Source organism: Lactuca serriola, chromosome 3 (genome assembly GCF_051521515.1).
Source record: "Lactuca serriola cultivar US96UC23 chromosome 3, Lser_US96UC23_V15, whole genome shotgun sequence".
Classification (NCBI taxonomy): Eukaryota; Viridiplantae; Streptophyta; class Magnoliopsida; order Asterales; family Asteraceae; genus Lactuca; species Lactuca serriola.
The window spans coordinates 302,556,032-302,571,051 of NC_136410.1; the positions used below are offsets into that span (position 1 = coordinate 302,556,032).

Genomic DNA, 15,020 nt, shown 5'->3' on the forward strand with positions numbered 1-15,020 from the left:
ACATGTAGCCTCGCCGCATATCCCTCAACATCTCTGTTGCCTGGCTCTCGGCAACGGTCTTGATGTGCAACCCCGACTAATAGCCTCACCGCTTATCCCTCAGCATCCCTGTTTCCTGTCCCTCAGCAAAAAGCTCGTTGCATATTTCCTACGAATAGCCTCACTACCTATCTCTCAATAATTCTATTGTCTGGCTATCGACAATAGTCTCACTGCGTGACCCTCGCTAGCAACCTAATCGCCCAGCTCTCAGCACATTTACCACCTATTATATGGTCAACAACCTTACGGATTATCGGTTTGACAGCATCCATCTCGTACAAAGATTTTTGCTACTTTATCGTGCATTGACATAACAACCTTGCCTTATTCGTCATAATCTGATCCGGCTACCTACATTACCCACATCAGACTGGGGGGAATCCAAATAGGTGTATCCTAAGCAAGAAATACCTTCAGGACGGTAATCAATGTTTACGTAAAGCATACTATGTAGATGGTTATCAGTGACATCCCATTTACACATGAATATATCAACAACTGTGTCGGATAACAGTCTCAGGGACTAAATGGTGAGCTTATGCTTTTTAGTTACCTTGGCCTGAAGCCTTATCGACATCATTGTCGCATAGTAGCCCTACTCTGCATAACATCATCAGCAGCCTTGCTCTGCATAATGGCAGCAATGGTTACGTTGCGTCACACCAACCATACCACACTCCACTCCATGAAAGAATATCAAGTCTACTCAAGCTACATAAGCAATGCTTGGCTCATTGCACAACACCACGATCTCTCGTAGATGAGGTTCGGTTTTTCCTTTTACTCTTTGATGCGTTAGTGCTTTGTCTAGTCCGATCTGATTGTCAGCAATCCAATCGCATCAGACTATGGGGACTTAACGACGCACAATTTATTTGACCAAATCTAGTCCAATGTCATTGTCCGCGTACCAATCACATCAGACTAGGAGGACTTGATGATATATGGTCCACTAGCATGGCATAAACATCTCTGGTGCGCCAGCCTTGCCTAGCGCTCCCTTGCTAGCCTTATTGGGGACTCCCTTGCCTGGCGCTCCTTTGCTAGCCTTGATGGGGAATCCCTTTCCAACCTTGCCTGAGACTCTCCTGCCGGCCCGACCTGGCACTCCCTTGCTTGGCGCTCTTGGTGCGTGCCCGCTAGCCTTGCGTGGGGCATGCCCGTCGGCCCCTCCCGACGCCTCTGGGCGGCCTTGTTCAGCTCCTTGCTAGTTGGGCCTGAATTGGGCTGGACCAAGGCCTGACCTAATTCCCATTGACCTAATTGTCCCATATAAAGTGAACAGTATCTCCTCCATGGAGGGAGACTCTCTCCTCGGTGGCTCGGCCGCTTCCGTAGTCTCCGACCGGGTGGCTTAGCCGCCACCCTCCGCCGTCAGTAACCATACACTACCCCCAACACCAATATGGTTCTCTCTAGCTAAATAGAACCATCTCAAGTCTACCAGATGACCTTGTCTATTGTGACCTCGCATAGTACGAGCATATAATTCAAAGTTTATCCGTTCCTTTTGCCCTAATGGGAAAAGCGATATCACTAGGCCCCTCAATGATTTGATGATGACATCTAAAGCGGTTAGCCAAGCCTAGACTGAATTGATGTGTTCAATTGATAGTCTGATTTTAGTCGTTATAAATCGGAAATCGAGAAACAAATTTTGGACAGAGAGATTGATTATAATCTATGTCTGTAGAATGAAGGAATATTTGATCACTTATCTTAGGACTCATATCTGACTAGGTCAGAGTTCGACAACGGCTTTGAGATCTACAATTTGCTAATCAAAATTTGAAGTTATACTGGCAACTATAGTTATTAGACTTATCCAAATGGGAAACTGTTGGATTAGGTATCTAAGCCCATAACTATAATTGGTATATACTTGAATTGATAATAGCACAGTCCTTTTAGGTTGCCTTCATACTAGCAACTAGACAGGATAACCTATTGGGAAAGAGGAAGAATTTATTATTTGATTAATAAATTGAAGTGTATGATTTATTAATGTATTATGTAAATAATATATCAAATAGAAATCATATTATTTAATTAATAGTTAATTAGAAATTAATTGGAATTAATTTTGGGATTAATTAAATTAATTAAATGTTCAGGGGCTATTTGGTTATTGATTGATAGTTGAGGAAAGAAGATCTAGAACCCTTCCAATGAGGCTTGGACGAAAATCTTCTAGAGAAGCCCTAGAATTTTCGTCCAAGGGCTTTGGATGGAAGGGATTAGGGCTTGCTTGGTCCTAAGCAAAGCAATTAGGGTTTCCTACTCTTAACCCTAGTTCTGGCTCTAAGTCACTTTATTATATAAAGACCTATAACCCTTGTTATTTTTAGCCACTAGAAACCCTAGAGAGTAATAGCCGAAAATTGGAGCTTCCTCCCCCTCTCATATCTCATCCTCTTGCTAAGTGTGTTTGTGATCCATTAGAGGTATTACACTTGTTATACTTGCTCTCAAGATTTAAGATCTACAAGGTTTTAGATTGTTGTTACTACATAACAATCAAAGGTATGTATCATAATTCTTTATTATGTGAATTTCGATTATATATCATAGATCTAGGGTTTGCATGTTGTTGTTCATATTGAGGCTTGAGACTTAGCTATTAGTGACCGTCTATGAAGATAGATATAGCATGGTATGTAAATAGATGCTTGAACCATTGGATGGTCAAGATTGAGCACTAGAGACCGCACAACAAGTTACAACCCTTAGAGGTTCCCATGTAGAAATGTTAACATATCACCATGGTTTTCATCACCAAGTTGCCGAGGGAGTCCAAGGGATTTGACACTATTTGGTTCATTGTTGATCGTCTGACCAAGAGTGCCCATTTTCTCACTATTTGGGAGAGTTCTTTAGCTAGGAAAATGGCCGATGTGTATGTACACAAGATTGTTGCTCACCATGGTGTGTTAGTTTCCATTGTATCTGATCGTGATGCCCAATTTACTTCTCGATTTTGGCAGTGATTTCATGAGGAGTTAGGTACGAGACTACATTTCATCACGACTTATCACCCCCAGACTAATGGTTAGAGTGAGTGGACCATTCATATGCTCCAGGATATGCTGAGGGCTTATGTTATTGATTTCGTAGGGAGTTGGGATTCCTACGTTCCCCTAGCTGATTTTCTTACAACAACTATCACTCCAGTATTGGTGCACCATCGTACAAGCTTCTCTATAGGAGGAATTGTCGTACACCAGTTTGTTGGAGAGATGTTGACCATAAGTTTATGGGGAGGACTGAGGTGTTCCTCCAAACGACATAGCTCATCCATAAAATCAAATATATATTACAAACGGCCTAGAGCCCACATAAGAGTTATTCCAAAAAATGACAATCTGAATTAGAGTTTCATGTGGGAGATATGGTTTTGCTAAAGGTATCACCCTGGAAGGGTGTTATATGCTTCAGCAAGAATGGAAATTTGGGTCCCTAATTTATCAGACCGTTCTGAGTAGTGGCCAGAGTAGACAAGGTGGCCTATCGATTGAATCTGCCAAAGAAACTTAGTCAGACTGACAACACTTTCCATGTTTCTTAGCTTCTGAAGTGTATGGATGACGGTTCAGTGGTGGTTCCATTGTGAGAGCTTGCAATACCTTTTATCAAGATCCAATGACAGTATCGGAAGGGTTTCGAGTGGACGTGTGAACTTGAGGCGGAGATGCATGAGTATTATCTAGATTTATTCGCAACATTGGACTTCGAGGACGAAGTCTGATTCAAGTAGGGAGAATCGTAACACCCAGTTCAAGTAATCATTTGTTAATTCATTAAACTAATTTTTGGCTTAAACCTAGGTCACAATGTGAGAGCTTGCATGTCACGTCGTGACGTGGCGTCTTAAAAGCACACATGACTTTAGGACTCACAATGTAACCACTTATGGGTCACGCCATTAATTTTGCTGCGAGCCAAACCCTAATTTCGAGGATTTTTCCCGTATTTAAAGGAAGTGAGAGCTAGGGTTAGCCCACCTTCGGCCTCCATCACCTCTTAACACTCCCTCTTGAAACCTTAATCCTCCATAGCTGATTTTGAGATCCATTTGGGTGTTTTCTAGCCAAGAAGAAGGAGGGATAGATATTTGTGCATCAAGTCAACATTCAAGCTTCACCATTATCCATTTTCATACCTTCTGGACCCTTGTAAGCTTCCAAGTTCAATGCTTTATGAGTCTATAAGCTTAGATCTAGGTTTTGATGCATCATCTTTCATGTCTAGGATTGATTTAGTGATGGGGATCCATAAAGTTGCCAACTTTGTGGATCTATAGTGTCCCTTTGATGAAATAAGTGTTGGATTTGAAGTATGGTTAGGTTTTAGGACCCTTGCATGAGATCCTAATCGCATTCTTCCCTTGTTTTGCCCTTGCTTGTGTTTGGACATGCATGTCCAAAAAGCTACGATTTTATGGTGTTCTAGGATAGACGAAGCCTTCTAGAAGGTCTAAATTGTAAGGCTTAATGTATTAAGATCTTATAGATCATTTCTGTCTAGAGTGTCACGACATAAGCACTTGGGTGTCACGACATGACTCTGGAAGATCGTGACTATTTTTTTTTATTAAGGTCATGACGTGACCAATAGATAGTCATGACGTGATGACTAGCTGGGTGAATTTTGGATGTTGACTTTGATCGTTGGCTTTTGACTTTGACTAAGTTTGACTTTAGGTCAAATGGAGTGATTTGAGTAGTAGATTGAGGCTCGGTCACTATTTATTATATAGGCGACTTGTAGAGCCGGTGCTTGGAGCTGTGATCAGTTCAACTATCTTCCAGACTTTGAGGTGAGTTTTACTCACTGTACTCGTGGGTCGAAGGCACCAATACCAATCCACTAGGTTGTGTTATGTATCCTAGTATATAGGATGTTGCTATACTGTAGTGATCTATTAGCATGGTAGATCCATATGAATACCTATACTTGTTGTTATATGTTTATCTGTTGCATATGTCAACATAGTGTAGTTGAGTTGAAGCTTTACTGCTCCGTGCTATAAACCAACAAACCAAGGGCAATCCAGTATGATGACTATGGACCTGAGGGTAATCTAGTACGATGACCTAGTGTGCAGGGCTATCCAATCTTATAACTGTCGGCCCGAGGGTAATCCAGTCCGATGATTGAGGGCCCAACATGAACGTTTGTATATGTTTTATTGTGTGAGGTATTTTGGGGTAACTCACTAAGACTTACCTTACAATTTGATTTCATGGTTTCAAGTACATCACATGATACGGGCAAGGCAAATGCGTGATTGTGCACATCATCCTTGGATATTTTGTTGATTGATGATTTTGGGAAACTCTGATTCTGACTATGTTCTTGAAAACAATGTTTTTATATGATTTATGGATTATTAAAGGGTTTTAAAAATGAAAGTTTTTATTATGATTTTTGAGATGTTACACTCTAACTCATTAAAATTTTCAAATATCTATATTCGATTTGAGCTTTCTTTATACCATTTCCCTCCTCAAGAACTCTCCTTTTGAACACACGCATTCAAGCCTCTTCGAAAAAAAATGCTTAGTCTGTTCATTGTTCATAACCTTGATTCACATAATTGCCACATAACTTTCACTCCATTTACATAATTGTCATCCCTTCAACTTGATTTCTACAATATACCATTTAGTTTACAAACATATTGAAATTGTAGGATTTCCAAAATAAAAGAACACTTAAGATTTCATCAAAAATTGTTTGTATAGTTTTAACAAACATATTTATCCAATAAGAACATCATAAAATAATAGTTTTATAAATCGTAGAAAAATACAAATATCACGTTAACGATCCAACCAATTTCCCTTTACCTCGATTCCACTGACCCATAACGATATTCCCACTTAAAGTCGTCACAACCAAATTTTTAATACAATCATTTCAAATATAAAAATCACCATATACATCATATCCAATTTATTTACACTTCCACTGTTAAGGTTCCCAAGGCACAATATCTAACTAAAATCAAACCATATACAAAACATTATGTTTGCTTGCTTTTATAAAATTATTTGCCGATTCCAAAAAAAATATATAAAACATTGTATAACAATTTTTTTAAACAACGTTCTACCTAAGGTTGAAACCTGCAAAATTCGACATGAGAAGGTTATTTTGGTTATATTTATACAAACTTACAAGAGAATCAGAGGTAAAATTCATAACAAAACAAATTATACATTCAAATCGTTTCATATCAACATACTAGTTTCATTTTCCTTTTCCTTCATGAATATAAAAATAAAAACTCTCAAGCATTATTTAGTTGGCATGGGAAATCCCATTTATATAGTTTATAACTACAAACTATCATGTCAAAGTAACCAATAAGAAAATATATATCAACAAACAAAAAAACCAAAACACACACACACACACTCAAACACACCAAACTCTACATGATCACTAATGTCATTCTAGTAGTTAGAAAAACACCAATAACAAACCTTTTCATGATTTTATCCCAAATTTTTTCGTGGTGTCAACTTTCATAATCGATATAATCATCAATTAAGTCCAAAAGGGTATCGTCCATAATTTCTTCAAAGATTGAATCATCGATTTCAAACACTATTTCTCGAGAATAGGGCCGAAGATCCATCCATGTTCTTGAAATCCCCAAATCTTTCTTTACAATATGATCCAAAGATAGTGGATAGTTGCTTCTTTGATTCAATTCAATTCTTTCCCATATTTCATTTATCAAATCCGTGCCTTTGGGAACCGATTGAATTCTTATTTTGATGAAATCGAGGTAACAGTCGCACACCTCCTGGAGAATTTCATTGGTTGAATCGAAGAGGAGTAATTGGTCATGAGAGGGTCGATTGGAAAAGATTTCTACTTCGTGGAATAAAGATGAATCAAGTATTTGGAGTGATGAAAGCCATCTTTTTTCAAATTCATCCCAGTTGAGATCGGAAGCTAATAACACGGCTTCAATGTATTCAAATGTGGATTCTTGATTCTCAAGACAATTTCTTGAACATGTTTCTTGATCTTGAAATTGAATGCAGAGTGGTTTGATTGCAACATCGACTGTAAAAGTTTATACCGATGTTAGTTTAGCAAAGAAAGTTTGGTAACTCAATGTTTCTTTCAATAGGGAATGAACTTTAGTCATAATAACAACATATTTACGTTTATTTACTCATAATCTCAACATATTTACATTTTCTTTAGTCATAATACTATTATAGGTAAATAAATGTAAGGTAAAAATAAAGTACACTGCTTATATTAGTAGCAAGAGCAAAGTAAAAAAAGGTGGTTGCTTACCATATCTAGAGGTGGTGTTTGCAAGGCTGATTTCATCGTCTGAAAATAGTGGCTCAAGAACAGATACAGGACTTGGTCTCAATTTTTCTTCTGTTGAAAACTCATTTTCTTTAATCTTCATTGGAGTTGAAAACTCATTTTCTTCAAGTGAATTCTAGAAATTAATAGAAAGAGCGTTTAATTAATGGTGGAAATTGATGATATAATGGTGTCGAATTTTATAAAATAATTGCGTAGTGCTGGTCAAAGCGGACCGGGTTGACCCGTCAATACTTTATAGTCCATTTTTTTTCAGATTTTATAATGATTTATTCGTTAAAAGTAGGGCTAAATATAGGAAATGTCAAACTACTTGCATTTATTGGTGTATTACAACATCATATCTTCATTTTTTTCAAGTACGCCATTGTACTTTCAACTTTTTTCTTATTACTACAATATAGTTTGAAACATCTACCCATATGTTTAACGTTTTCATTTTGTGGGGCCCATTTATAAAGCAGAGACAAATACCATGAAATCAGGGATAAATTTTGAACTATAAATATAAGTGGAAATCAAAATATTACCGATGTCGAAAATTCAGGAGATCTTTCTTCATCCAATACTTCAACATTCTCACTATGTTGTTCATCATTTGCACTTTCTGAAGAACTACATTGTTCACAAAAAACATCCATGACTTCCATTTCTTCTTGGGTTTGTGGTTTTTCAATCTCTATGGCTTCTACAAAAGAACCAAAACCAAATGTCAACGCCATAATTCTTTCTAATTTTAGCAATGTGATGAAGTTTTCATATACTTATTGGCAACAAAATTTATTTATTTTACCCATAATAACAATGTATTTACATTTCTTTACCCGTAATAGCAAGGTATAGACAATATATTTTAGTTTTTTACTCATAATAACGTCATATTAAATATTGCTATTATGATATAGAAATCAAACTACTTTGTTATTATGTGTATGTTGCTAATTTCCACATTACCTTCTGGATTTGAATCTTCTATTATAGAACACGGGTCACCTTCCACAAATGTATCAAGATTAAGTTCATCATGAACTTTCAAATTTTCATCAAGATTGGAACTATTCACGCATGGTTGACTCTTCTCATTGACTTCAGTATCCGAAAGAATCTTCCCAAGAGTTCTTGGTAGCCTCTCCATCATCAACTCTGCATCATCATCACCATTGCTTAGCATCTCTGATAGATGCTTTTTGGCCTCAAAATAGATCTTTGATATATGACTCCTGACATCATCATTTTCACTCAACTTTGAAACCCTTTTTTCTACTCTTTTAGCAAATCTTTCGGTATAAAAATGGTCTCGATTTGGAGAACTCCATCCACTACTTGCTTCAACACTTCTTTCACCACATCCCGGTTTTGATTGCTCTTTTCCCATCGCATTTTTAAACCGTTTTTTAATTTCCATAAACGAAAAATGGGAAATGATTCTTTCACTATGAACATTATTATCAGCTTTTAATCGGTTTTCTAGAGAATTCGGCTTCAAAACCACAATTCTACTTGAACTCAAAGGGTTATTAACATCATGTGACTTGCTCCTCCTTCTAAAGAAGTTTTTGTGTTTACGATTGCTCGGCTCGTTTTCTAATGAGATTGACCTCGTCATTGACTTTGACTTTGACTTTGACTCTTGGTCTTGGTTTAGCAAAAGTGGGTTTTGATCTTGAAGGAGTTTTAAGAACAATTCTTTGTTTAAGGTTAACATTTGAAACGTATCCATCAAATCTTTTGAACTTTTGGTTTTCTCGTGATCTTCACTAGATTTTTCATTCATGAACACTTCAATTGCTGCACTTAGTTTCTCTTCAACAAATGAAAAATTACGATTTTGCCCTTCATCAAGATCACTGTGGCGAGTCTGATAAATCATCAAGATTTCTTTCATTATAGCTTCAAGATCATTTAAAGATATGTCTGATGCTTTTTCTGTTTGATCTGTGGAATCTTGCTCACTGATCATTTCTTCTTCCATGAGTTCCTTCACACTTGTCTTTGTAGCATCAAGTGTTGAATTCTTGCTTTCCCCAGTGTCCTAAAGTTTAGACAATAAACCGAGCTCATTGCATGTAAGAATTGTATGGATAATCAAAAACCAAAGAAAACGAAAATAAAAACAAAAAACATAAAATAAACATGGATTAATAATGTGCCGATATCAAGAATCATCATAATTTTGCAAACATTCAAGAATATTATATTATATCTTCACCTCAATGCTTACATGACTTTCTTTAGAATCCGTGATCAAATTCACTTCAGAGGTAGATTCAGAAGCTATGAAAAAACACAAGAATCATTAGTAATATAACAAGAAAAAGTGTGTTTGGTCGTAACTAGAAATAAATTTCGAAAAAGTTAAATGCACATTTATCAAAATCGTTCCTAATTTATGACACAAAGTAACTTTTTATACAAAATATGCAATGAAGCTTCATTTTAGAACCAAAAAATGCAATAATTAACCGGTAGCCTCCGGTTGAAACATGGTTGCATAATTAGTAGAAATTCAAACATTTTTGCATAATAAATAATTTATAGAATGACACTTGATTGTTTTGCATATTTCATCTAAAAAACCACTTTGTTGCATAAATTGGGGAAAAAATGAAACGTTATTGCATAAATTATAGAATACAATAGTGTGTGTGTGTTTTTCTAACTAAACAAGATGCTTACCAACATTATCTTTGATCACGAGCTTTCTATCTGAAAGTAACCTTCTAGTGGTTCGACCATGGCGGAAGTCAAGAAGACCAATTAATCCCCACATACACCCTGCTTGATCTTTATTTTGTTGTGTGTGAAGTCTTTTTGATCTTTTTGCCATTATTAAATGGGAGTTCTTCAACTTTGGCTAATGACACTCAGCCTGATATATATAAAAAATAAAAAATGCATCGAATACATGAGGATGTGTTATTGGATCTAATTAAAGCCTTAATGCTATGATGGTATTTACTATTTGTATTTTTTTCCTTATTAGTACATAATACTTTGAAAAATCCACCGTATTATAGTAGTGAAATTAGTTTTTGTTTTTGGATGACATGCTACAAGCCTATGATCTTTTTTTTTTCTTTTTGCATACAATATGTTGAATAGGAAAAAAATGAAAGTAATAAACAAATAAATGGATGTACATTAGTATTTGAGAAAATGATGGCATACTTAGGGATATGGAAGAAAACACAAAAAATGAGGGCAAATTCGTGTTTTTTTTTTTTTGTGTTTTTTTTTTTTTGTTTTTTTTCATTAAGTAAAAAAGAAACACTCATATATAATTATATATCTTATCGGATTAATCTATAGCATACCTATTGGCTCTTTCTTAAATTTCCGATTGCATTATCATCTTTGTCTTAAATTTCACAATTAATCAAATAAACATGTACTATATAATGAAGGCAACATACAACATGACAAATGCAATAATGAAATTATTAATTTACAGAAGGCAAGATTTTGATTGAAAGTACCTGAGATTTAGAGGTCTTGGATGATAACAAGAAGAGCCAAACAAGAACTATGCAGCTGGCAAATGCTCTTTAGAGAAAATCAAGAAATTCTAATTTGAAACACAAGCTTTACAACAGAGTAAAGTTCAAGGAAGTGTAGAATTCTTTAGGTGGCAAGGAATCATAACTTTTTTTCCACTTTTTTTTTTCTTCTTCTCTTTTTCTCTTTACACCCTCAAATAAAAAGATTCATATTCTTTGTTGTCAATTTCACTCTAAACTTTTGAGAAAATTACAAACTGGTTTTCTTCATCAAGGTGATTGGGTGCCGAATTACTTGAAGAATGTGATCATCAACACCTTAGAAGACATGCAATCTTGCCTTTCAAGAATTTGAAACCCCCCGATTTTTACCAAAACCCATAAATCTTGAAACTTAATTCAATTTGGGTATTTTAGTAAAACCCAATCACATCAATGTGATTGGAAGTCAAATTACTTGAAGAAAGTGATCACCAACACCTTAGAAAACATGCAATCTTTCCTTTCAAGATTCCGAAACCCTCAAAAAGTCAGCAAAACACAGGGTTTAAAAAGTCAACATTTTCTAACGAACCCATGAACTCTGAAACATAATTCCATCTGGGTATCTCTTATTTTCAATCTTTTTTCATAAATTTTCAATACCCAATCGAAGTTTTCTGTAAATGTGAGGAAAGACACAATCTTTATGCTTCAATAAACCTTATAATATGATGAAGATAGCAAAAACGTGAGAGACCCATATCACCATATGGATTAAACACGAAATCCACTCATTATATACACAAATTCGGAAGAAATTTGTAATGGCGATGTGACTATGAACAAACAAAAACGTTAAGAAGAAGGAAGAACAACAGGCTACCTCACTTTTTTTTTTTGCGATTTTGTTTCAAGGTAAAGATGGTGATGGTGATGAAAATAGAGTGAGGTTTGGAAGAGGAAAGTAGACACCTAGTTTTTGCATTGATGAAGTGGGGTCATAATTGATTCATCACCCTCATATAGACACTGAATTCACGCTGAAAATACACACATGGAAGTTTATGAAAGAGAAAGGAAGCTTTGTACTAAAGTTTCCTATGCTTTTTCTCTTGTTGTTTCTGCAGTTATTCCATGTTTGATCATCATCAACACCCCACCTGTAACTCTGCCATATATCACAGTTCACAAACAACCACGCTCATATTGTTTTATGTATACAGGGGGGGGGGGGGGGGGGGGGGGGGGGGGGGGGGGGGGGATTGACCAGAGTTGTTTGGTACTATCGTTTTGTGAGGGTGGTGGGGCAGAAATGGCCCGTTGGTGTTCTTTAATAATATAAAGGTTTTATAAAAAAAATATATGTTTGTCTAAAAACATATTAAATTGTAGACAGTCCAACTACCGATTTATCTCATCTTCATTTGTCTTACTCATTCTTTCTTTAGATTTTTATATGTTGGAAAAATATAGATATAATATATTCGGGATTTTTTTTTTCTAATGTAAAGTTATATGTTTTGGGGGGTAAAAATTAGATCAATGGTTATATTAGGTTGTATGATGAGAATAAATAATAATGACATTAGGTTGATAACTTGATGTGTAAGCATTTGGTATTTTATTTTCTAATGTAAAACATTAAAAGCTTTTATTGGTAGTCAAACGTTATCATTAAATTATAGTTCAAATCAGACTTTATTTTAATTAACTTTAAGTTAATGCAACAAGTAACTTAAAACATTTAATAACAAGTAACTTATAATCAAATTATTAAATATTTTTCAATTAAAACAAATGTAGAAATCATACTAACCAAATTTGTAGGATTTATTGATAAAAGAAAGTTGAATAGAAATGGAAAGTGTAAGTAAAACACATTCTATTTTTTGGTAAAATTTTGTTGTACTCGTTTAAAACGAATGATGTTGTTCTTTTTAAAAAAGCGGATTAAAGTTAAACTACATAGAATACTGAATTAGTGTTATCTTGCAGCAAAAAAAAAAAAACAAAAAAAAAAAAAAAAAAAAAGAAAAAACGTTAGTGTTAATGATTTGAGAGGGAACAGATTATGTTTAGTGTACATATTTAGCTATTTTAATTTTTATAGGCAGTTTATCATTGAACTTTCATATCGTGTTAAAGAATAGAATTATGACCAACTATTGTACGTTTAGTTTGTTTTCGACAACCGTTACATCTCCGGTCATATTTTCAGTCGAAAACAATTTTCGGTCATCTTCTTAGGTCATTCTTAACCTGTAAAACTTTAAATATGGGTTCCCAAAATGGCGATGAACACAATGTAGATTTGAGGTTCTTGTGTCCGTTTTTCTAGAAACGATTTTTGATTTTTCATTTTCGGTCGTTTTCGTGGAAACAAGTTCTTGCTCTATACTTCGTGAGTTCTTGGGTTTGTTTTTCTCGAAAGAAGTTCTTGGTTTGTGTTTCTGATATTTCTTCTTGAATTCTTGAATTTCAAAAAAAATGATATCGTTTTGAGTTTTTGGCGGAAGAAGATGACCACATGTAAGAAAAACCGAACAACAAATGGATTCCAAGCTTTCTTCATCTATCCTTCCTGGTTTAAAAGATTTCAATTCATAATGGCCACAAGCTTAAAATGGGTTTCTATCCTTTTTTATCACACTTCTTTCCTCCTTTTATCAAAGTAAAAAGACGAGAAAACAAAAGTTGTCCCTAACACGAGCTCCCTTCAAACAGAGCTCCTCAGTTTGACAATCAAAACTTTGAAAGTCCTTCACCCTTACAAGTGATATAATAAAATAATTAATCAATAAATTGTAAGCACAAACAATATGTTATACCAATAAAAATCACATGAAAGCATAACAATAATTTAGTCAAACACATAATGCTTTAAATACATGCAAATGAATATAAAATATTAAATACGCCAATTGAAAGAACATGATACCAATTGAAATCATATAAAGTTAGAGAGTATACCAATTAGTAGAACCTATGCAGTTATCGCGGTAAAAAATTCAATAACGGTCACAAGCCGCTATTTGAGATCGCGGTTATCGCGGTGGTATAGCGGTTTTTTAATATTACTTATAATTTATAATTTTATATTATATTTATATAGAATTTATATATTTGAGTATTAATACTATAAATCTATATAGAATTAATATCATCAAACCTAAAAATTTATAAAAAAACACAACATAATATTCTATTATAGTAATATGGAAACTAGGTAGTGTCAAAGTGTCAAATAGAGTTTACCTGCATTGCATGGGTTCAATATCATATTACTAGGTCTTGGTTGATTTAAGGAGTTAAGTCCCAAGTCGTAGCGTCATAGGTGTGAGTCGATTTACAAAAAACATTAATGAAGTCTGACCATAGCACCTCAAGTCTTCATGAGTACAGAAAAAGATGAGAAAGAGAGTTATTGGTAGACGTGGTTGGTTTGAATGCATTTAATTATGTTAGTTGTTCGGGATTTCTAAAATGAAATTGTAATGAGATCATTGAAACTAGCTTTTCATTTGACAAAGTAACCAAATGGCCCAAAATGTAAACGAAAATGGAATAGCGCCCGTAGCGCCGCTATAGCGGTTATTGAAATTGCGGTAAATAGCGGTGAATAGCGCCGCTAATAGCGGTACCGCAAAATGAAAACGCTAAACTGAAAATAGCGGTTCCCGACCTCCGCAAAACGCTATAGCGCCGCTATAGCACCGCTATAGCGCGCAATTGATAGCTTAGAGTAGAACAATATTATATTGAAATTGTTACAGATATAGCACAAGAAGTTAAGGACATTACTAATATAGATAAGAGGAGATTTAGAAGACTCAATCCGCTCTATGGATGGTGCACACATAATACACATAAAGCACAGTTCAATCACCAAATAGCAAGAACACATTTAAGATGGACTAATTTGTTAATGTGTCACACGATGATTGAATTAATTAGAAACTAGTAATTAAGAGAGGGGTTAATATGTAACTGTTTGGACTGGATAGTTAGGATAATTATCTAGTAATCTAAAAAATTATTATTATAAAAATAATGGGTTGTTTGATAGTTGTTGATTGAGTCATATCTGATTAAATCAAAGTCGGATCAAGTCAGATCTAGTAAGAAGCATATTAGGAGCTA

General features: G+C 34.9%; 1 protein-coding gene across 3 annotated transcripts; it reads right to left on the reverse strand.

Moving 5' to 3' along the window:
* Positions 1-6,319: 6,319 nt before the first annotated feature.
* Positions 6,320-12,071, reverse strand: TRM15 (GPI-anchored adhesin-like protein, putative (DUF3741)). 3 transcript variants are annotated; one of them, XM_079032402.1, is made up of 7 exons: positions 10,878-12,071; positions 10,078-10,270; positions 9,611-9,675; positions 8,356-9,433; positions 7,932-8,086; positions 7,363-7,516; positions 6,320-7,122 (listed from the first exon to the last, which is right to left on the reverse strand). In XM_079032402.1, the coding sequence occupies exons 2-7, from the start codon at positions 10,226-10,228 to the stop codon at positions 6,566-6,568; spliced, it is 2,160 nt and encodes a 719-aa protein (XP_078888528.1). In that variant the 5' UTR covers positions 10,229-10,270; positions 10,878-12,071; the 3' UTR covers positions 6,320-6,565. The 3 variants fall into 3 exon arrangements, with proteins under 3 accessions (XP_078888528.1, XP_078888529.1, XP_078888527.1); XM_079032403.1 differs by having other exon boundaries at positions 7,932-8,089; positions 9,623-9,675; positions 10,878-12,070; XM_079032401.1 differs by having other exon boundaries at positions 7,932-8,089; positions 10,878-12,070.
* Between the last annotated feature and the right edge of the window lie 2,949 nt (positions 12,072-15,020).